This window comes from Myxocyprinus asiaticus, chromosome 1 (genome assembly GCF_019703515.2).
Source record: "Myxocyprinus asiaticus isolate MX2 ecotype Aquarium Trade chromosome 1, UBuf_Myxa_2, whole genome shotgun sequence".
NCBI classification, from domain to species: Eukaryota; Metazoa; Chordata; class Actinopteri; order Cypriniformes; family Catostomidae; genus Myxocyprinus; species Myxocyprinus asiaticus.
Window position 1 is genome coordinate 6739319 of NC_059344.1, and position 23129 is coordinate 6762447.

The following is a 23129-nucleotide window of genomic DNA, read 5'->3' on the forward strand; positions in this document are numbered from 1 at the left end:
TCTAAAAAAAAAATACAATAAAAAAATTGGCAATTAGTCCACAGTATGTATGACTGGTGAGCTTTTAAATTTGAATGTGAAAAATTGCAGGGAGCAGCCCAAAAATGTCCCACAGTTGAAGAGGTTAAAGAGCTGGTAGAGAGCTGATGGTTACGTAACAAGGGCAGACAGCCTGAACTCGCCACCAGAGGACGCCGCAGACAGTCTGAATTAGGTCTGTGTGAGTGTGCGTGTTACCTGAGTTTAGGTTTCGGAGTGCTGAGGATGCTGTCGGTCTCCTCCATCTCTGGTCCGCTGTCGCTGGGGTTGTACATCTCCAGACTGTCGTAGAGTTCATCCAGATCCTCCTCCACTTCCTGAATCTGCTCTCGAGACACATGCTCTAAACCAAATCCCACCTTCAAACACACACACAAATGTAGTTTTATTGCAGATGCAACTTGGTTTGATATTTTGTTTTCGAATGCAATGACATTCTGACATTTGTATGTGTCCAAAACAGTTTGAGGGGGCCAATGTATAACAGCAGTGAAGCTCAGATAAGACAATTTTTTTGAGAGAAAAGTGAGAATGGGAAGGTGTGAGACTAACAGACGGAGGTGAGACAGACCGAGAGAGAATGAAAGAAACATTAACATTACAAGAACATGAGTGTACAGAGAAGCGTCATCACAAGTCATTTTTCAGCAGTGTTCAAGCGAGCCGTCAGATGAGAAAAGCAGAGAGGAGCGAGACGAGAGGAGACGTTACCTCATCTGACACCTTAAACCTCTTCAACAATGCCACAAACTTCTGCTTGATGTTGGGTTGCTGGAGGATAAAAACAGAATTAAAGAGACAGATCAAAACAAGATTAAAACATAAATAACCTGCCAACCCAACCCTTAACTCAAATAGTTCTAAATAGACCCTTTTTTATTTCTTAATATGTGTTCCTGGTCTTACTGTACATGATTCATCAATGCACATTATAAATGTTCAAAAATATGTTTTGGTAATCTTTTATCATTATAATAACTCGCTCTGACTCTGAAACAACTTCCCTTTTTGGAAGACAAATCCCTCTTATTTTCAACCTCTAGCCTCCAACCACCATACCTGAAGAGCCCAATTTTACCATCCAATCAATTCTCGATGGATAAAGTTCCATCCTACATATTTCTCTCTGGATATCCTGTTTTACTTAGAAATGTCATATTGCCAACACCATTTCATGTTGATTTTAAAGGAGTAATATCATGGGGGGCCTGGGTAGCTCAGTGGTAAAAGACGCTGGCTACCACCCCTGGAGCTCGCTAGTTCGAATCCCAGGGTGTGCTGAGTGACTCCAGCCAGGTCTCCTAAGCAACCAAATTGGTCCGGTTGCTAGGGTGGGAAGAGTCACATGGGGTAACCTCCTCGTGGTCACTATAATGTGGTTCGTTCTCGGTGGGGCACGTGGTGAGTTGAGCGCGGATGCCTCGGTGGATGGCGTGAAGCCTCCACACGCGCTATGTCTCCGTGGCAACGCGCTCAACAAGCCACGTGATAAGATGCTCTGGTTGATGGTCACAGACGTGGAGACAACTGGGATTCATCCTCCGCCACCCGGATTGAGGCAAATCACTACGCAACCACAAGGACTTAAAAGCACACTGGGAGTAATATCATGAAAAACAGGATTTTTCTTGCTTTTAAAATTTAACAGTTTGTCGTACTAGGTATCAAAGTAATAATAGTTCTGACTTTTTCATTGAGTTTACTTAAATTGTCAGTTTCCAAATCTAATTTAGTTTGTCAGGATGTGTTTGTTAATTAGTTTGTTTGGATAATTAATTGTTATTGTATTTTATTATTATTATTCTTATATATATTCTTTTTTTTGTGATCATCATTTTTGATTGATTCTATTTAAAAAAAAAAATGATAACAGAAGTCGGTAATAGATGACAGGCTGGGATTTTTTTTTCCTGAAATAGTTTTGCCTGCCCTTGCAATAATTTTGCGTTCCCTCGCAATAAATTTACCATGGTTTTACAACAGTAACCATATTGTAACCTTGATATTCATAATAAAGCCATAATAAAGGCATGGTTTCCACCAAAAATACATGGTTAGCCTACAACAGGGATACTACAATATTACAATAGAAACATTATTTCCGCCAAAAACTAGGCTTACAGTCTACAATATTACTATAGCAAAACCACCGTTAAACTATGGTATTTGTATAGTAAAACCATAATAACCACAACATTATGGATTTTATTTCCATAGTTTTCGTTTTACTGTATTATCACTATGGTTTCACTACGACTATCATGGTTAAAATATGGTTACTGTAGTAAAACCATGGTAAATCTATTACGAGGGAATGCAAAACTGTTGCGAGGGAAAATCCTGCCCTGTCATCTAAGTGGCTCCATCGTAATGGATTTTCAAATTACTAATATTTAAAAATAATTTACACATTTTGTCAACCACAGTACGGACCTAATGCAAATGAAAACAAAAAAGAATTCATGGTAATTTCATTTTAGTTAGTTGAGCAATTTGTGCATTACAGCTGTTGTTTAATTTTAACCTCTTAAACCCTGAGCGACCTAGTTCCGGGCCCTCTAGGGGGCGCTGATCATGAATAAATATATATTATGGTGTTACTCAACAACCACTTGCTTGATCGGCAAAAATTAGGTGTCGTTTAAAAGCTTAAACTCTTATCTTTACAATGAATGTAGCTGATCTGACCTATTCTAAAATACTGCTTTTAAATTTGCAGATTAATTAGAACTGTTCCATTTGTATTTATTTTTTTATTCATGCACAGCAGCCCAGATGAGTTTGAATCAATCAGAATGGATATTCATCGTCATCTGCTTCCTTTCAAAATGCAGCCAAAAAAGGCAAAACGGAGGTAAAATGAAATATGCCTCCTTCCGCAGTTATACCAATCATTATCAGAGGTAACCATTCAAGCCAATAAGCTTTCAGTATCACATTAATGTGTCACAAAGCCTGCTTGTGGTTAACGCAACAGGTGAAGAGAAACTTTCAAAATTTGCCAAAATATCAATTAAATAAATTATTGGGAGGATCTGAAAACACACGAAAGACTGAACAACAGGATCATATATACATTTATTATATACAACTTATCGTACAGTGGCAAGAAAAAGTATGTGAACCCTTTGGGATTACCTGCATTTATGTATAAATTCTTAAAATCTGGTTTGATCATCATCTGCGTTACAATAATGAATAAACAGCACCTGTTTTAACTAATAACACACAAATTATTGTTTTGTTCTTGTACATATTGAATACATCATTCAAACATTCACAGTAGAGGTTGGAAAACGTATGTGAACCCCTAGGCTAATGATGTCAACAAAAGCTAATTAGAGTTTGGAGTTGGCAAACCTGGCATCCAATTAATGAAACGAGATTGGAGGTGTGGGTTAGAGCTACTTTGACTTATAAAAAGTACTCAAACATTTTGAGTGTGCTATTCACAAGAAACATCTGCTGACGTGGACCATACCTCATAAGAAAGCGATCTCAGAAGACCTACAATCAACAATTGTTGCTTTGCACAAAGCTGAGAAAGGGTTACAACGTTATCTTGAAGAGCTTAGATATTCATCTGTCCACAGTGAGACAAACCAACTATAAATGGTAACGATTTAGTACTGTGGCTACTCTCCCTTGAAGAGGCCGTCCAGCTAAGATGACTCAAAGGGTACACCACAGAATGCTCAATGAGGTAAAAAAAAAGACCCCTAGAGTGACAGCTAAAGACTTGAAGGAATCATTGGAACTGGATTACATCTCTGTTCATGAGTCTACTATACGAAAACATTAAACAAGCATGGTGTCCATGGCAGGACACCACGAAGGAAGTTGCTGCTTTCCAACAAAAAACACTTTGCTGCGCGCCTGAAGTTTGCAAAAGACCACCTTGACACTCCACAATGCTACTGGGAAATTTTTTTGTGGACTGATGAAACTAATGCATCAAATCCATTCCTTCCTTCTAATGTCAAACAATTTGTTGCAGTGTAAAGGCCCATGCACACTTCATATGAAATTGAAAAATAAACGGGTGTGACATCATTTAGAACAAAATCTGGCCAAAATGAAGGTGTTTTTGAGTTCGTTTTGGTGGTTCAACAGCTCGCCACCATGACCTTTCAGGAAAACTTCTAGCCAGCTGGTAGATATACTATAACTACCAGCCGGAAATAACCACTGAAACAGTTTTGTCTATCTACATAACCTTGGTAGATTTACTATAACGTTCATCTATTGCTGTAGATTTACTATAACATTCACAACTCAAACCTTCCTTTTCAGTCTGCCCAGCCAATTAAGTAATAAGAAACAAAACGCAAGCTGGCACATTCAGATCTCTTTGTGGTTGTGATGTCACAACCATGAACTCATTAACATATGACTGCCCAGTATGTGGAGGTTAGTTAATGATAACAGAGGTCATGTACATATTTACTTAAAGGTACAGTAGCAAAAACCACATGTTTAATTTTAAGTGTCAGAAATAAATTATAACCATTTCTGATGCAAGAAACTTTCTTGACTAAGATCAAAAGTGGATTTGAGGGAAAATGTAACATGCACAAATGTGTAGAAAGTGACCTCTTTAAGTGTAATGGCTGCATGTACGAGAGTGTTAAATGGAGCTCAGTATTGTAATTTACATCCATTAGTAAAGCTACTTGGAGAGTGTGTGTCTTACTCTGGTGATGGATGCGTTGGAGGTGAGTTTGCGTCTGGGTTTCTTCTTCCTCACCTCATCCTCTTCATCATCTAGATACTGAAACAGACACACACAACCTATTTAAGAAACACACTATACACACATAAACAGACACATTATTTATAGTCCCTGACACGTGAAATAAGGTTAACAGTTGGCCTCGGCGTGAGCTGCACAGCGGTATAAACAGTAACACACAAAATTAACTTACATGATGAACGGGGTCATCACTGCCCTCTTGTTCAGATGAATAGCTCTCCTCCTCTTCCTCCGAGTAGTTGTCAATGTCTGGAGAACGATCTGACCCAGAAAGGCACAAAAGAAAATGTATGAGAAAACAAGTACATGAAAAATAAGTTCATCTTATTTAGTGTTGTACTTGGTATGCAAGAGTTTCTCCCTCTGACTATATGAAGACTGTTCCATTGTTACATCAAACAATCTGTTTGACCGACCAACGGCTGAAAGGTGGAGTGTTCAGGAGTGTTTAAAATTGCGTTCGATGCCACTAGTGCACACTTCAGCTTTACATGCAAGGGATTAAACCTGATAAAATAAATGCTTTGGCTTAAAAGAAATGTTGTTTTCTCTGCTGAAATATATCAACTCTCACCGTTCATCTTGGCTTTGGGCCCCTCGTGGTCGATGGGTTGACTGGAAACAGAGTAAACTCTGATCTCAGCCACAGGGACAGACACTTCCTTCAGCTGACTGTGCAATCCCAGTACCTGAGCACCCTCCATCGGGTGTTGCATCACCTAACAACACAATCAATCATCAGTTACCATGTAAATTAATGAAAGATGGATTCAAGCTGAAATACTGTATGTTTTGGTGTTTACCTCTGCCATGTTGATGAGTCCGTGCGCGAGGGTCTTGTAGCCCAGGATGGTTCTGTTCTTGTATCTCTTCCTCCTCTGCAGCATGATCTGGAGTTTGTTGGCATCCCGTTTCAGGAAGTGAGGATACTGACAACCGACAGTGACATGATGAAGAAAACGAGTTAAGTTATAAAGTCACTAAGAATCTGTTACAGAACCTTGAGAGCTTCCAAAAAGACAGAACTTTAAGGCATCATAGATGCACTCCTGCAGAACGGCCTCTAAAATACCATCTTTTGGCAAAATTCTAATACCCTGTCTACACCAGATGCATTCGTTGACATGCCACGCTACAATGGCTTGAGGCTGACTACACTGCGAGCATCGAAGTAAACATTCTATATCAGCACCTTCTGTAAGGCTGAATTACCCCTTTACTGACACAAAAGCAAAGATGTGTATAAAAAGAGACATTATCAATGACAAATGGATTGCGTGGATCTCGTCTTTGGACACAGAACGAGTAAAACGAAACTCAGCAAGCTGTGAAAGGATATCTCTTAACTTTGCATATTAAAAGATCGATCTTGGGAGTTTAAGAATGGCTATCGAGATTGTTCAAATGAAGATCGCGATTAATTAGAAACATTTTTTTTTTTACCCAGTCCAATGTTTTATAAGTTCAAAATAGAAAAATCCAATTATTTTTGCATAACTCCTGGTATCTGCTTACGGGAATCACTGTTCTAAATGATGTGCAGAAAGCACAGACCAGTCACCTTGTGAGCTTGAGTATACTTCAGCAAATGTTAAATGGGTTAATAACTTGTATCTTTATTTTCAACGGAAATCCACTGGTATAAACATTTACTTATTATACTGTATAAGTATTATTGTTATTGTTATATATTATAATTATATTGTTACTAAAACTGTGGATACATGCATTTGATATTTAAATTAAACAAAAGATATTTTAAATCAGACAAAAAAATCTAAAACTTGCTGCAAATTTGTCACTTGTTATTTTCACATGAAAATGAGCTTTTCATTCACCGCAAACGTTTGTCAGAAGTTTGCAGCTCTTCACGGTAGTGGTGAACCTCCAGAAAACCTTTGGCAACAATGGACAATTTGCCGCAAAGATAATTTGCATGTGAAAATGATCAGTGGCGAATTTGCCATGAACTCTCGATTGTCGTAAGGGCAGTCAATCAGAGACCAGAAACATCACAAGCTAGCTTTAATGTAACAATCAGAAGTTGTTTTTATTTTTTTTATATGTGACAAATAAAATTCAATTAAAAAATACAGCTGCAAGCAGTGATTACAGGGCCAAGAACACCAATGGCAAACATTTACATTGAATATAGAATTCCGGTGATGATTTTAAGCAGAGTGGTTAAAAAAGACATTAGTTTTATTAACTTTAGTGTTATACAAATGCTTATAATTTCTGACCAATTGGTAGCGCTGTCACCAAATTGATATGGTATTGTAAGGGCTTGGTCACAATGCCATATATGAAGTTTCATGTCAAAACACCAAAGGTTTCAAGAGATACAGCCTCAGATCTTTATTGGCATCTTGCCATAAAATTTGTTGATGCGTTAAACGAGAATGGTTTGATCACTCAAAAAGCTTTTCATAACTTTTTGTCATGAGTATCTCTAGATGATACATGCAAAATTTTGTGAAAATCGGATTTAAGTTCTAGGAACAGTTTGAAAAAGTAAATTTTCAATGAAACTGAATTTAGGCCAAACTATTCAGAAGTTACAAGCAAAAATAGCCATTTTCTCATCTCTCCTGACCACTAGGTGGCACTGCGCCAAAACGCTGCAGGTTATGGTTATGATGACATATACCAAGGTTCGTGTCAATATGCTTAAGCATTGCCTAGTTAAAGCCCTTTTGGCATGCTTGCAGTCAAATTCTTTGAAGCGTAATTCGCGAACGATTAGGTCTATAATAATAAATCTCAAACCATTTTGTCATGAGTGACTCAAGATTTTACTCATGAAATTTCAAGCAAATCAAGCATATGGCCTAGGAGGAGTTTGAAAAAGTAAAGTTTTTGAAAATTCAAAATGGCGGAAAATCGAGTGGGCAAAGCTGAAAAATGATGCAATGTTTCGTTATGCGTCATGACCATTATGCATGATTTTCCTCCCTAAATCACTTAAGTGCAGACATCGCCCCACAGTCATGACTAAACCCTCAAGAACATTTTCACTGGTCATCTCAATCACGCAGTCACATGAAAGATTGTGAATGAATCTGATGCCGACAAAAACAGTAAGATACGCCTGCTGGTAATTTACAGTAACATTTTAATTTATTGTCAGAATTACGTGTTGCTTTTTGAAGAATTCAATGCGAGGTTTTTTCTTTTTTCATTTTCATCTCCATCGTATTAAGTCCATGTTATGAATTCTAGGATAGGACTGCATGTTACAAAGTCATATTAATTGCAAGGCTTTATTAAAGAATGATGAATGACTTAAAGCATTGAAAAGAATGTTTTTTTTTTTTTTATAAACATTTTTATTGTGTTGGCAGGGCCACAAATTGTCAGAATTTGTGGCAATCAATTGCTCACATCATACCAAGCTTGAAATGGTAAAAAGAAAATTTGTTTTTTTTGCATAGATTTAAAATTATATTTTTGGACACTGGTTAACACCAGCAAGTGCACAGAAAAAAACATGTCATAATCAAATCCCTTTATTGTCATTCCAAGCATATACACATGTGCAACAGTGGGTGCAGTTCCAAGCAACATAGTAGTATGACAATTACAATAAACATCTGATTTACACATAACACAGTTTTACACATCTGTTACACAACACAATATATAATATACACCTAATAATATACAATATACAGTATACACAAAATAAGATAACTGTATACAATAAAAATACACTGCCCCCCCCCCCCCAATGTAATCAGTGGAAATAAATATGAAGTGTTGTGTTGACATTCAGCTGTCGGTTGATTGTCAGTTGCCAGTGTGTTATTAAGAGAAGTATAAAATGTGTGTCCAGTCTGAGGCTAATAAAGTGCGGTGCTGATATATGTATCGTGATCAATCAAGAGTTCAAAAGTCTGATTGCTTGGGGGAAGAAGCTGTCATGAAGTCGGTTGGTGCGGGTTCTGATGCTGCGATACCGCCTGCCTGATGATAGCAGTGAGAGCAGCCCATATGGCTGGAGTCTCTGATGATCCTCAGAGCTTTTTTCACACACCGCCTGGTGTATATGTCCTGGAGGGAGGGAAGCTCACCTCCGATGATGTGTCTGGCACCTTTTTTAAGGTTTTTGTTTGTTTGTTTTTATAATTTGTAATTTGTATGTAATGTCTCATTTTGTTTATCCATTTCTGTACTTCTGACATTTTTGTATTTTGTGTATTTTAAAAAAAAATCCCACTTGGCGTAGCATTGTGTGGCCAATCAACACTGTGATTAAGATGACCAATGAAAAAGTTCCTGAGGGTTTAGTCATGACTGCAGGGTGTGATTTGTGCTTTAGTGGTTTGGGGGGGGGGGGGGGGGAAATCATGTGACCAGTGTTTTGAGGGGGGGTTTGGGGGGACCCCCCTTAAGAGTTAAGGGACCCCTCATAAGACCAAAATAATGTAACTTGGAAGTAACTTCAATGTAATTAAGTAACTTAATGTAACTTCATTCCAATAGGAGTCGAGCACCACACTAGTGAGATTTATTCTTTCCAGAATGAATTAAAAACACCCGCTAAGCTTCGCTCACCACGCACCAGTTGACACGTGCCATTAAAAGGTACTGGTACGTGTCATGTTCCTGCAAAAACCCCACCACATGCAGAGGTACAGTAATTTGGCCCATTTTTAGTGTATGTTCTGAGGTGACGCGCTGCATTGCTTCCAACGTTCACAGTGTAAGGTGCTAAAGAAGTGTTCAAAAACACACACACCTGCAATGAGAACGTGAGCTGCAGGTCTGTTTCTGTCTGGCCAGTTGATGGCAACAAGATCTCATTGGAACGAAGGATTCGCTTTGAGCCCTGAGAGAGAGAGAGAGAGAGAGAGAGAGAGAGAGAGAGAGAGAGATAGGTGAAGGAACAGAGGAAGGATGAATAAAGAAACAAGTGCTTAAATTGCTAGAGTGATTAAACAGAAGAAAGGGTGTTGTCTTCTGGATATCAAAAAGAGAAAGCAGGGAATGCAAGCCTCTTACAAAATCACAATCATGGTATCAGATGGTGATACCATGGTACTTTTATATATACCATGACTTTGACTAATTACCATTTTGATGTAACACAGTTTTTAAATACCACTTCAAGGTTCAGCACCAATCAAAACTTTGGACATACCAAACTCATGCTTTATTATTAGCCCACTATTTCACACATTTTTAAATAACGGTGAAGTCATAAAAACTATCAACACAAATGATAATTATATCATGTATTCACTTCTTCAAAGTTGCCACCTTTTGTCTAGATACAGCTCTGCACACTCTGGGCATTCTCAAACTAATTTCATAAAGTGCATTCTGGGATGCTTTTTAAACAGTATTTCCCACATATGATGGCCTTTTGTGGGCTGCTGATTCTTCACTATTTGGTCCAAGTACCTCATTAAAATATGATAATATAATTTTGTGAAGAAATTCATACATAAGCAGAATTTATAATTGTCTACAAAACAAATTTCAAGCATTTAAGCATCTAGATCAGGGGTGTCAAACTCGGTTCCTGGAGGGCCACAGTCCAGCTAACCTGAAGCAGCTAATCAAGGTCTTCAGGAGTGCTTGAAGATTACAAGGAGGCATTTTGGAGCAGGGCTGGAACTAAACTCTGCAGGGCTGCGGCCCTCCAGGAACTGAGTTTGACACCCCTGATCTAGATCATGATCATGACAAACATAAATTCAGTCAAAAAGTGTGTCAATACTTTTTTCTGGTAGTGTACTTCAAAAGGATGCAACTGTATTACCATTGTATGTCCAAAAACTATGCTATAACAATACAATTACTCCTTTTTCACTGTACATCTAGCCATTACAGTCTCTAGGTACGATCATGATTTCAAGCTCAATTACACTTCCTAGCACTTGACGCACGCACAGAGCGCTAGATGCCGCTATAGGATGTGTAATCGAGCTTGAAATCATGATCGCCAAGGAGAATGCTGTCAAGATTTACAGTGAAAAAGAAGAATATTTTAGTCTGTTCTCACTTAAACCAATTGCATTGCTTCAGAAGACATTGATTAAATTATGCATTATGATGCCTTTGTGATATTTGGACCTTCAGAGTTCTGGTCACCATTCACTTGCATTGTATGGAACCTACAGAGCTGAAATATTCTTCTAAAAATCTTTATTTGTGTTCAGCAGAAGAAAGACATACATCTTGGATGGCATGAGGGTGAGTAAATGAGAGAATTTTCATTTTTGGATGAACTATCCCTTTTTAGTCAAGAAGTTTTCTCAGGGTTACACCAAATGGCCTAAACAAAATGTGCCTTTTTATTAAAATGTCAAAATATTGATAATGATATGACAAATATATATATATATATATATATATATATATATATGCACACAAATGTATTTATTTTTATTCCCCAAACAGTCTCGAGGGTATAAAGAGGGCCTTCTCTCTCTTTTTTTATTTTTGTATTTTTTTTTATGGCTACCTGTATGTTAATTACACCACAAGAAATAAAATAAAATTGTTTCACTGCTTATTGTTTTAAGAAATAATAATAAAACATTATTGTACACTACTCAGCTTCTAATGAGACTTTTTCTTTGTTTTTAATGAGATTATTACAGTTACACAACAAGATTTTTTTTTTTTTTTTTAAGCCCCAGAAAAAAACATCAAAATGACTTTGAACTCAGCAACTGAAAAGAAGTCTTTAAGAATAATGAGTGCAGGAACATAAGTAAGGAGAAGTGTGAGCACCTGGAGTTTTACAGCAATAACCACAGAGGTCAAATCTTTATCCAGCTCTTTAAGCATGACCAGCTTCTTCAGCGTCAGGTTGAAGAGTCTGTGAACACACAGCATGAAGAAACTGTTAAAACACACAATGCAAAGCTACAAAGCTCTGATCCATTCATCAGTAGGTTAAACAGTTTAACACCCCTTATAAAATGGATATTTACAACTTAAATTGTGAATAGTGAATTGTACTAATTGAAAAACTAAACATTGCATTAACAGTGCTTGCACGTTTTGAAGATGCTGTTTCACATGGTTGTATATGAAAGCTTTGAATATTTCAATTGAAAACATTTCAGCATTAAACATTTAAGAAAAAATATTCGCCTTCCAAAGTTCACATCCAAAATATTTATTATTATTTACTAGGTTACATTCAGTTCATTATATTTTACTTTGCAAATGTGGCAAAAATTTCAGTGGTTAAAATTTGTTTGGAAATTCAACCTTGTACATCCTGGCATTGCATGTGCTGATGCACAATTTTCTGTGATGGGAGAAATGTGCCTCAGGTTGTTCCTAGCAGGGTACTCAGCCTTACAGGCTCCATATGGTTAGGATTAGGGTGGAGGCAGGGTTAGGGTATCTGGAGCCTGCCAGGAACAAACAAAGGCACCTTTGTACAATGGGCCCAATTTTCACTTGCTGCTACTAGCCTTCACCACTAGGTGGTGCAATCGGGTGTTGATGAAGACAAAGAGCAACAGGGAGAGGTTCTCCACAAACAAACCTTGATCACAATCTGTATATCACGTTCAGCTCCGACTAGTAGGGTTATAAAAGTTCCACATGCATTGTTGTCAATGGAAAATAGTCAGCTTTTATAAATCAGTTAAACTTAGCTGAACTTGACAAAGTCATTTTAAATTGTTTCTTCAGTGTTTCTGCTTTAAAGAAACTGTTTCTTGCTTTAAATAAAGCAATATTTCCAGCCAAACATTTGATTTCTTAAAGTATTTATATCCTCCCGTGTTGAGTGCAGTGATTGGGGAAGCATTCACTGGTGACCAAATATACAGTATATAACAAGAATGGCAGTCTGAGTTTAAATTTGTTGGTACTAATCTGATTTGAATGCATTGTAAATAAATAAATAAATAAATAAAAAAGATGAAAAAGTAATGGTGTCTACAACTGTATTATGCTTAAAATATAGAAGGACGATTAATCTAACATGCTAAAACAATGACAGTAATATTTAAAATACATTTTTTAGTCTCTTCGGACTTGAGTTGTGTTCATTAGTCTATTAGACTATTAGCCTGAATAGCAGCTCCTCTTTTTTTCTCATAAACAAGGAAAACTGGCCTGACAATTTCCTCACTCAGATACAGCTGTACATTAAAATGGAAGATGACACACATAGTAAAGCGTCATGTCAAACTGAAGAAACTGTTAAAAATGATTATTGTTCACTGTCAAGTCAGTTTAATTGATTTATCAAAACTGGTAATTGTCCAGGTCCTCTTCCTGTTCCTTATTGATATTCAATAATACTGGATTGCACCACCTAGTGGTGAACAATAGTAGCAGCAAGTGAAGATTGTCCATCTGCATTCTACATTTGCTACAATGCCAGGACGTAAAGGTGAATTTACAACATAATTTAAACTATTTACATTTTAGAGGCAAATTTAGAAAGCAAAATATAAATGGACCGAATAATAACTGTTGAATAATAAAGATAATAAAAATAATTATATTTTGGATGTGAACTTCGGAAGGTGAATATTTATTATTGAAAATGTAATGATGAAAGTTTGTGCAAAATGTTTTCAATTAAAATATCCAACCATATAAAACTGCATCACCAAAAAATGCTAGCACTGTTAATGCAGTGCGTTTATTTTTCAATTAGCTCAATTCAGTTTGCTTTTTTCCCCAAAGATATTTGACATCAATATACTTCCACAGCAGTTGAGCAGAAATGTCTGGGTCATAAGAAACCAAAGCTTATTTTTAGGACCATTAAGATTTTTGCATTTTGCCATGCAGCACTATAATCACTTCTGGAGCGATCTAGTTGTGTCACTGATCATGCAAAAGGTACGTTCACACTGACTATATCGTTGATCAACAGTAGGCAGATTTGTATATAAAGCGGTGAGACATATGGTTTGTTATAAGATCAACATGTAAAAATCAATGTGTGCAAATTTTGTTTTTGTCTTGTTTTGTAGAATGAGTTAAGGCTACTGACTGAATTATTTACGATTGCTCTTGAGAAGCCCCTGAAATGGAGGCTCTTCTGTCATACAGATCAATAACAATCTAAAACAGCTACTGACCAGACAACAACATAACCAGAAATCAATAAAGCACACATTTATTTTAACATCAATGCTGGGGGTTTTTCATTTATAAGGCATTTGCCTAAAAAAAATAATAAAAAAAAGTTAAAATACCTCTTCTATTCAACAATTTCAAAGCATATCACAATTCAATGTCTCTTTTTCAGCATGAGAAAGATACTAAAAAGTAAAGTGCAGAAAAAAAAGAAAAATAAATTCTCTGTGAAAGATGCAGAGTTAACAGACCAACATTATACATGACAGAAAACAATTTTAAAACAGTACTGAATATGAAGTGTTTTGTTCTGTTTATATCTGCAACATATTTGTCTCATCATCGATTGTTTTACTAGATAGTCACTAATGTCTTCATTGTTACAACTTTGCTGTCTTATTTCTGTGTATTATAAAAGGGTTGAAATTTTAATAAAATGTAGTTTTTGTAAACTATAACAAACTATCGTTTACCTTTTTTACTTTTATTTTTTATTATTTTAATTAATAAAGTTTGCACAAACATAAATTTCAAACTACTACTGTAATTTTAATTCAATTTACAAAATTTGTGTAATTTGAATAACATAAACTGTTTTTTTAATTAATTTAATTATTGTATTCTTATTCTTATTTATATATATATATATATATATATATATATATATATATATATATATATATATATATATATATAGACAGACACAGATATAAATAGTGTATATGTTTTGTTTTCTCATTTGTAGGTTGCTTCACACATTTTTTAATCTATATGGGCATATAAAATGTACTAATTTCAAATTATGATGAATTCTGAATATTTCTGTGCAATTTCAATTAGATATTACATTAATATTTTTTGATAATATTTAGAAACATTTCTTGTACACTGTATAATACAAACTGTTGTTTCCATTTGTACTTTTATAATTTTATTATTTAATCTGTTTTTTATCAGTGTATATACAGATTAAAATAATAAAATTATAAAAGTACAAACGGAAACAACATTTTGTGTGTGTATATGTATGTATGTATATATATATATATATATATATATATATATACACACACACACACACACACACACACACATATAGTATATATATATATATTAATCGGTACATAGTTAACTTGGTACATAATCGGATAGTTGCTTTTTTTTTTTTAATCGGTTATTGGCCTTTTCCACCACCTTAGTTATCGGTATCGGCAAAATCCACTGTCTGTCGACCTCTAACGTGGACGATCGGAGCTTGCCTTACGTAGCGGAACTGTTGGGGTAATCTGGCTGCAATCCTTGTCTGACAAACCTTTGTAATTCATTGTAATATTGTTAACTAGTTAAACATCTGTGAGGACAGCACCTTGCAAATGTAAGTTGAATGCTTAATCATCACCCCATGCTGTGTCAATTTTGAGATTATTTGAGATATAAATGTTGGACCGAGGTGGGTAACATGCTAAAGCTAACAAGAGCACATCATGTGTGTTTAAAACATCAATTTCTTAAATTGAAAAATTGTGAATGCTTCCATGTAGTAAAAAAAAGCTACTGTTCCATAATAATGTGTGTTTGGAATTAACTTATAACTGAATCATTCCTGTAGCATGTTGTGTTCCTCAAAATGGCAGAAATATGTCTTATTTGGGTTATTTGTGGTTTGATTGGTTTAGTCAATAACAAGTTCACAAATGGACCATCTTGTAGCCATGACAACACTAACAACAATGCAGCGGTGAAATTGCACTGAATGCACAGATGGCAGCAGTTGTCCTTGTGGGCCACGATCACAGCACACACACACACACACACACTAAAACAGGAGTCGGGAACCTTTTTTCAAGAAGGAGCCAATTTTTTAATTTTTGGTTGATGCATTTTTTTGAAAGAGACATAGCACAAACTAATAATTTACTGCTTTCAAAAAACTACATTTTCAATCAAATAAAATGTTTATTATGCCTATAAACTACTCAAAAACAAATATGCAAAAATTAATAGGTAACATGTTGCAATATGGAATTGAGTACACGTGGTTGTACGGGTCACCATGAAATTACTTCATTTTACAATTGTTCATGAAAAAGTTCACTTCCCTTTTAGGCTGGGTGATATGTAAAAAAAATCGTTTAACGATAGTCATAAAAAAAAAAATACCGCAATATCCGATTATATCTTCAACCCCCCCTGCCCAGGGTCAGTGAATATTTTTGCTTTATTGATTTTGCTCTAAAAATTAATTTATTGAAACACAAAAAAACTTAAGACATTTTCTAAATTCAAATTGCACTTTAAATTAAACGAAAAAGCAATTAAAATAATGAAGTAATCAAAAAATCATATACACTATAACCACCTCCCCAAATCCAAACATTTACCATCTCCAATGGCCCCATCTGCCATCACGCAAGCACCCGTCAACGACAACAGGTGGAAAATTACTTATAGCCTACAAATTAAGAACTAAAGACAATTATAAATGTAAAGTTATTAATAATCATCATAATAAATAAGCCTAATAAATTCCCATGTGTTCCCAAAAAATGCTGCCAAATGTGTGTTCTTTTCAAATGTGTATGTATTGCGTTTTGGTAATACAGTTTATGCTGCCTAAAGAAAACAAAACAAAACAAAATTTTAGGTTCAAGGTGTCTCATATTATTTTATGATTTAATCACTTTCCTCTTTGTTTAATATATATACATACACTGGTGGCCAAAAGTTTGGAATAATGTACAGATTTTGCTCATATGGAAAGAAATTGGTACTTTTATTCACCAAAGTGGCATTCAACTGATCAGAATGTATAGTCAGGACATTAATAACGTGAAAAATTACTATTACAATTTGAATTTTTTTTTCAGAACTTCTTAAACTATTTCAAAGATTTCTCATAAACAAATCCTCTACGTGCAGCAATGACAGCTTTGCAGATCCTTGGCATTCTAGCTATCAGTTTGTCCAGATACTCAGGTGACATTTCACCCCACGCTTCCTGTAGCACTTGCCATTGTATAGCCTTCATTCCTCAAAACAATGATTGACTGACGTGTTTCTAGAGAAAGCTGTTCCTTTTTTGCGATTTTTGACCTAATATTGACCTTAAGACATGCCAGTCTATTGCAAACTGTGGCAACTCAAAAGAAACACAAAGACAATGTTAAGCTTAGTTTAATGAACCAAATAGCTTTCAACTGTGTTTGATATGATGACAAGGGATTTTCTAGTACCAAATTAGCAATTTATGCTCAAGAAAGCCTAATTTTAACTGCAGCATGACTGTTTTGTGAAATGAACGTCTCCTGAACAGACATTCAAAAATCATAATTTTTCATATGAATCTACCAAGCAGGTCTATAATACCTGGAAAAATCTATCTAATAATATTTGCAATTTAAATGTAGCTTGCAATAAATTTCATTTCGTCAGGGTACACGGTTATGCTGCTTTCCATTCAAGCTGGATGTGGGATATTCCTACTTGATATCTCCGACCATAAATGCATTCCATTCCCCGATATTCGGAACTGCAATGCTCCCGTTAGCTTAGCAGGAGTTTGACTATAATTAGAGATGATGTCTCCTATCAACCCAACTGATAAACAATGCTGCAGCGCTAGCATTTGTGCTACAGGTGTACAATTATCAAAAGAGATAATGTTTTATACACCTGTTTCTGCAGGCGTTTGTTAAACAAGCTTTAATATCATGTAATGTGGAAACTAACTAATTTATCGATATTACTTAATAAAGTGAATGTTTATCACTTACTTTGTATATCTCCCTGAGTGTGGACATGTTTGTATGACATCATGCCCCTGCATCTCGGCGAAATCGGAGTTGAGAATTTCTGCACGAGCCACAAGTTGTAATTCTGACTTCAAGATGCATTCCATTGCACTTTTCCTAGTAGGAAGTTGTAAAATCCGACTTTCCGAGTTGAATGGAACGCAGCACTACTTTTCAAAACTTGATCCGACACTGAATGCTCAAGCAGCCTAATTTACACTTTGAAAATTCCTGATGTTGCTATAACAATGCAAAAAGCACTTACCAATTTACTTGAAGTGAAAATCAGCCCTCCTTTCCTGTTTAATAAATGAAGCAATCACACAGTCATGCAGAACATCTCGTGTTTTTAAATCCATAAGGATCTCTTTCTCAGCGGTGATGTGGCAGTGACAGCCAACTCGTCAGCAAGATCTCGTGTTTTTCTCTCTTGAATTACATACATCACTTAAAGCCTGATTGCGTCACTCAAGGCCAGCTAGAAGGCCTCGACTGGGACCTTTACTAAAGATCACACCCACCAAGAACAAATAAATCAATTTGACTGGCTGATGAATCTGACAATCTGACTTTAGTTGCCCATTCATTTGCACTGTTGAGGGATTCTGAAGAAATTCTGAAGGCCTGACGGGATGGAGCTCAAACTCACACGCTGCTTCGGGCATGCGATTTGTGAAACAGTTGTCACACTTTGCTTGTAAGCATCAAGGAATAAATTCAGACTGGATAAACTTTTTGTTTTTCTCTATTTGTTTGTAGATTAATTAAGAGTGGAAAGCGATTAAAAATACATAGGCAAAAAGGTGATTGACAATGAAAGGAATTATGAATATTATGTATATTATGAAAAATATTTCTTTATTTGGCATGTTAGGCCAGCAGAGAAGGCTTTGCTGGCCCTGAGAAATCGCCACTATATGTTACTAAACCTGCAGAATTGCATTCACAATGTGTAAGAGCGAACTGCTCCGTGGAAATATAGCGAACTAAACTCACAGCACCTCCTGAGATGATCGGAGATCATTTGCAGCATTTTCACAGACAACATTATTCTTGCAAACTGTTTTCAGACGAATGAAACGGAAGAAAGTAAGAGTGAAAACTCTTTACATGTGCTTGTTTCACGAGACAGGCTCGTGCTGCATGCCTCTGAACAAACAGTGAATCAAAAATCAAAAATCAAATCACTTTGTCACACAGCCATATACACAAGTGCAATGGTGTGTGAAATTCTTGGGTGCAGTTCCGATCAACATAGCAGTCGTGACAGTGATGAGACAGTACCAATACAATAACATCAAATTAACACAGCACAATTTAAACATCTGATATACACATAATTACACTCAACAATATACAAATAATAACATACACTGTACAGTATACAATACGCACTATATAGATACACATTATTCAATAAAATTAAAAAATAAAAATATATAAAAAAAGTATATATAGTAGTATATATAGAATGTACAGTATTGTATTGTATTGACATTCAGGCTGTCGGTTGATAGTCAGTTGTTAAGAGAGAATATAATATAATAATAATATAATTTATGACAGTCTGGTGTAAGATATAAGAGTAAGGGTAATAAAGTGCAGTGCTGATGTATTTTGATCGTGGGAGATCAAGAGTTCAAAAGTCTGATTGCTTGGGGGAAGAAGCTGTCATGGAGTCGGCTGGTGCGGGTCCTGATGCTGCGATACCGCCTACCTGATGGTGGCAGTGAGAACAGCCCATGGCTCGGGTGGCTGGAGTCTCTGATGATCCTCCAAGCTTTTTTCACACACCGCCTTGTATATATTTCCTGGAGGGAGGGAAGCTCACCTCCAATGATGTGTCTGGCAGTTCGCACCACCCTTTGCAGTGCTTTGCGGTTGTGGGCGATGCTATTGCCGTACCAGGCGGAGATGCTGCCAGTCAGGATGCACTCTACAGTGCAGGTGTAGAACCGTGTGAGGATGTGGTGGTTCATTCCAAACTTCCTCAGTCGTCTCAGGAATAAGAGGCGCTGATGAGCCTTCTTCACAATGACTTCAGTGTGGATGGACCATGTGAGTTCCTCAGTGATGTGGACACCCAGGAACTTGAAGCTGCTGACTCTCTCCACTGGTGCTCTATTGATAGTGATGGGACTGTGCTCTCTGTCTTTTCTTCTGAAGTCCACCACAAGCTCCTTTGTCTTACTGACATTGAGGGAGAGGTTGAGCTCCTGACACCAGTGTGTCAGAGTGTGCACCTCCTCTCTGTAGGCTGTTTCATCATTGTCAGTGATCAGACCTACCACCGTCGTGTCATCAGCAAACTTAATGATGGCACTGGAGCTATGTGTTGCCACACAGTCATGTGTGTACAAGGAATACAGTAGTGGGCTGAGAACACAGCCCTGCGGGGCTCCAGTGTCCGCTTGACAGGAAGTCCAGGATCCAGCTGCACAGCGAGCTGTTTAAGCCCAGAGCCCGGAGTTTCTCATCTAGCTTGGAGGGCACTATGGTGTTGAATGCTGAGCTGTAGTCTACAAACAGCATTCTCACATAAGTGTTCCTTTTTTCCAGGTGGGAAAGAGCAGTGTGTATTGTAGATGCAATGGCATCATCAGTGGAGCGGTTGTTGCGGTAAGCAAACTGCAACGGGTCAAGAGAGAGAGGCAGCACAGAGCAGATGTAATCTCTGATTAGTCTCTCAAAGCATTTGCTGATGATGGGGGTCAGAGCAACAGGACGCCAGTCATTTAAGCAAGTTATTTTTGATTGCTTTGGAACAGGCACAATGGTGGATGTTTTAAAGCATATGGGGACTACAGACAAAGAGAGGGAACGGTTGAAAATGTCCGTAAAAACACCAGCCAGCTGGTTCGCATGCTCTGATGACACGGCCCGGAATGCCGTCTGGGCCCGCGGCTTTGCGGATATTCACCCGTCAGAAGGATCGGGTTACATCCGCTACAGAGACGGAGAGTAAACTAACCTCTGTAGCTTTGGCCGCGAGAGCTCTCTCCGCGAGGGCGGTGTTATTTCCCTCAAAACGAGCATAAAAAGTATTTAGCTCATCCGGGAGAGAGGCAGCAGTGTTCATGGCGGAGTTTTAAAGTCTGTGATGATGTTAATTCCCTGCCACATGCTTCTAGAGTTGGTGGTGTTAAACTGTCCTTCAATCTTGCTCCTGAACTGGCTTGTTTATGCTCCTCCGCGTTCCCGGAATTAAAAGCGGAGGTCTGCACATTAAGTGCCGCGCGAACATCGTTATTCATCCATGGTTTCTGATTCGGATAGATCCGTATTGTTCTGGTCGGAACCACGTCCTCCACGCACTTTTTGATGAAACACATTATGCTATCAGCGTAGAGCTCGATGTCGTCATCAGAGGCGGACCGGAACATCTCCCAGTCCGTGTGATCAAAACAGTCTTGTAGCGTAGAATCTGATTGGTCTGACCAGCACTGGATCGTTCTGAGGGTGGGTGCTTCCTGTTTCAGTTTCTGCCTGTAAGCGGGCAGAAGCAGAATGGAAGAGTGGTCCGATTTGCCAAATGGTGGGCGGGGGAGGGATTTGTAGCCATCCCGGAAGGGAGAGTAGCAATGGTCCAAAACCCGGTCCCCTCGTGTGTTGAAACTAATATGCTGGTGGTATTTTGGTGCGACTGATTTTAAACTGGCTTTATTAAAGTCCCCGGTCACAATGAACGTGGCCTCATGGTGCGCGGTTTCCTGCTCACTTATACTCCCATACAGTTCCTTGAGTGCCCGGTCTGTGTCAGCTTGTGGGGGGGATGTACACAGCAGTGATAATGACCGCTGTGAATTCCCTCGGTAGCCAGAATGGTCGACACAGAAGCATGAGAAATTCCAGATCAGGAGAGCAGAAAGACTTGATAGAATGTACGTTCCTCTGATCACACCAGGAATTGTTGATCATAAAACATACACCACCACCTCTGCTTTTAACTGAGAGGTCTTTCGCTCTGTCCACTCGGTGCACAGAGAACCCCGCGAGTTCAATGGCTGAGTCTGGAATCTCCGCAGATATCCAAGTTTCTGTAAGGCAGATAATGCAGCAGTTCCTTGTATCTCGTTGGAAAGAGATCCGCGCTTTCAGCTCGCAGAGCTTGTTATCCAGAGACTGAACATTTGCCAGTAGAATACTGGGTAGCGGGGGTCGATTTGCGCAGCGTCTTACTCTGATGAGAACGCCGGCTCTGTTTCCCCTTTTCCTTTTCTTGTAAGACGTTTGGAGTGACACATTACAGGTCGCCCGCCTGTTGCGGGTAGATGAGCAAAATTACTCGCGCTTGAAATACATTTGGACGAGGAGCTTGCGAACTGGATTGAGCCTTGTCGCATTTGGCGGGTGCTATTTCACACCCTGGGCGCACATAAAAAATAACGAATATTCATAAAATCACTCATAACAAATGCACTTAACCAGGGACATAGCTAGGCCTATTTAACCCCCCCCAAGTCAATATATTTTCAATATCAGTCAATAGATTTTATCTGTGATTTTTTATTCATCAACTGTTCCACTGCATTTTAAACTTCTTACCGTGCAGGCACTAGGCTGCAGCTGCAGAGGCTGCTGCATGCACTAGTGACTGTACACAGCACGCTGAACCAGGACAGAAGCAGTGCTTATTGTTTTCGCCATCTATGTTAACAAATGAATGTATTTACATCGGAAGCAGAAGCAGCGCGTGAGCTGCACTGCAGCGGGAGTTTGGTCAAGTCTATTTTTGCAGCACAGCTCACACTGATATAGTCACACTGCACTGCTGATGGACATCATGAAGAGGAAATTATATAAAAAGTAGATATTGCGCAGAATAAGCATATATTTGTAGTCTTGTGTGTTTTTATTTTAATTACAGCTCACAGAGAATCCAAATAATAATAATAATAAAATAAAATCACAAAAACGAAATTAAATTTATTTTTTTTTTTTTTTTTTTTTTTTTGTGGTTTTATTACCATTATTATTATTTGGTTTTCCTGTGAGCTATAATTAAAATAAAAACATATATACCATATGACATATACCATATATCTGCATACAGTTTAAGTCAGAAGTTTACATACACCATAGCCAAATACATTTAAACTCAGTTTTTCACAATTTCTGACATTTAATCATAGAAAACATTCCCTGTCTTAGGTCAGTTAGGATCACTACTTTATTTTAAGAATGTGAAATGTCAGAATAATAGTAGATAGAATGATTTATTTCAACTTTTATTTCTTTCATCACATTCCCAGTGGGTCAGAAGTTTACATGCACTTTGTTAGTATTTGGTAGCATTGTCTTTAAATTGTTTAACTTGGGTCAAACGTTTTGGGTAGCCTTCCACAAGCTTCTCACAATAAGTTGCTGGAATTTTGTCCCATTCCTCCAGACAGAACTGGTGTAACTGAGTCAGGATTGTAGGCCTCCTTGCTCACACATGCTTTTTCAGTTCTGCCCACAAATTGAGGTCAGGGCTT

At 37.5% G+C, this 23129-nt stretch overlaps 1 protein-coding gene across 4 annotated transcripts in view; it reads right to left on the reverse strand.

Moving 5' to 3' along the window:
* The window catches only part of LOC127448761 (phosphofurin acidic cluster sorting protein 1-like), a 115258-nt gene that overhangs the window by 40425 nt on the left and 51704 nt on the right, over positions 1-23129 (reverse strand). For all 4 annotated transcript variants that reach the window (XM_051711624.1, XM_051711618.1, XM_051711627.1 and 1 more), the window contains 8 exons: positions 11537-11624; positions 9534-9623; positions 5596-5721; positions 5367-5511; positions 4965-5053; positions 4733-4810; positions 751-810; positions 238-398 (listed from right to left, as the gene is read on the reverse strand). In XM_051711624.1, the coding sequence (XP_051567584.1) occupies positions 238-398; positions 751-810; positions 4733-4810; positions 4965-5053; positions 5367-5511; positions 5596-5721; positions 9534-9623; positions 11537-11624 (837 nt within the window). The remainder of the gene's footprint in view (positions 1-237; positions 399-750; positions 811-4732; positions 4811-4964; positions 5054-5366; positions 5512-5595; positions 5722-9533; positions 9624-11536; positions 11625-23129) is intronic.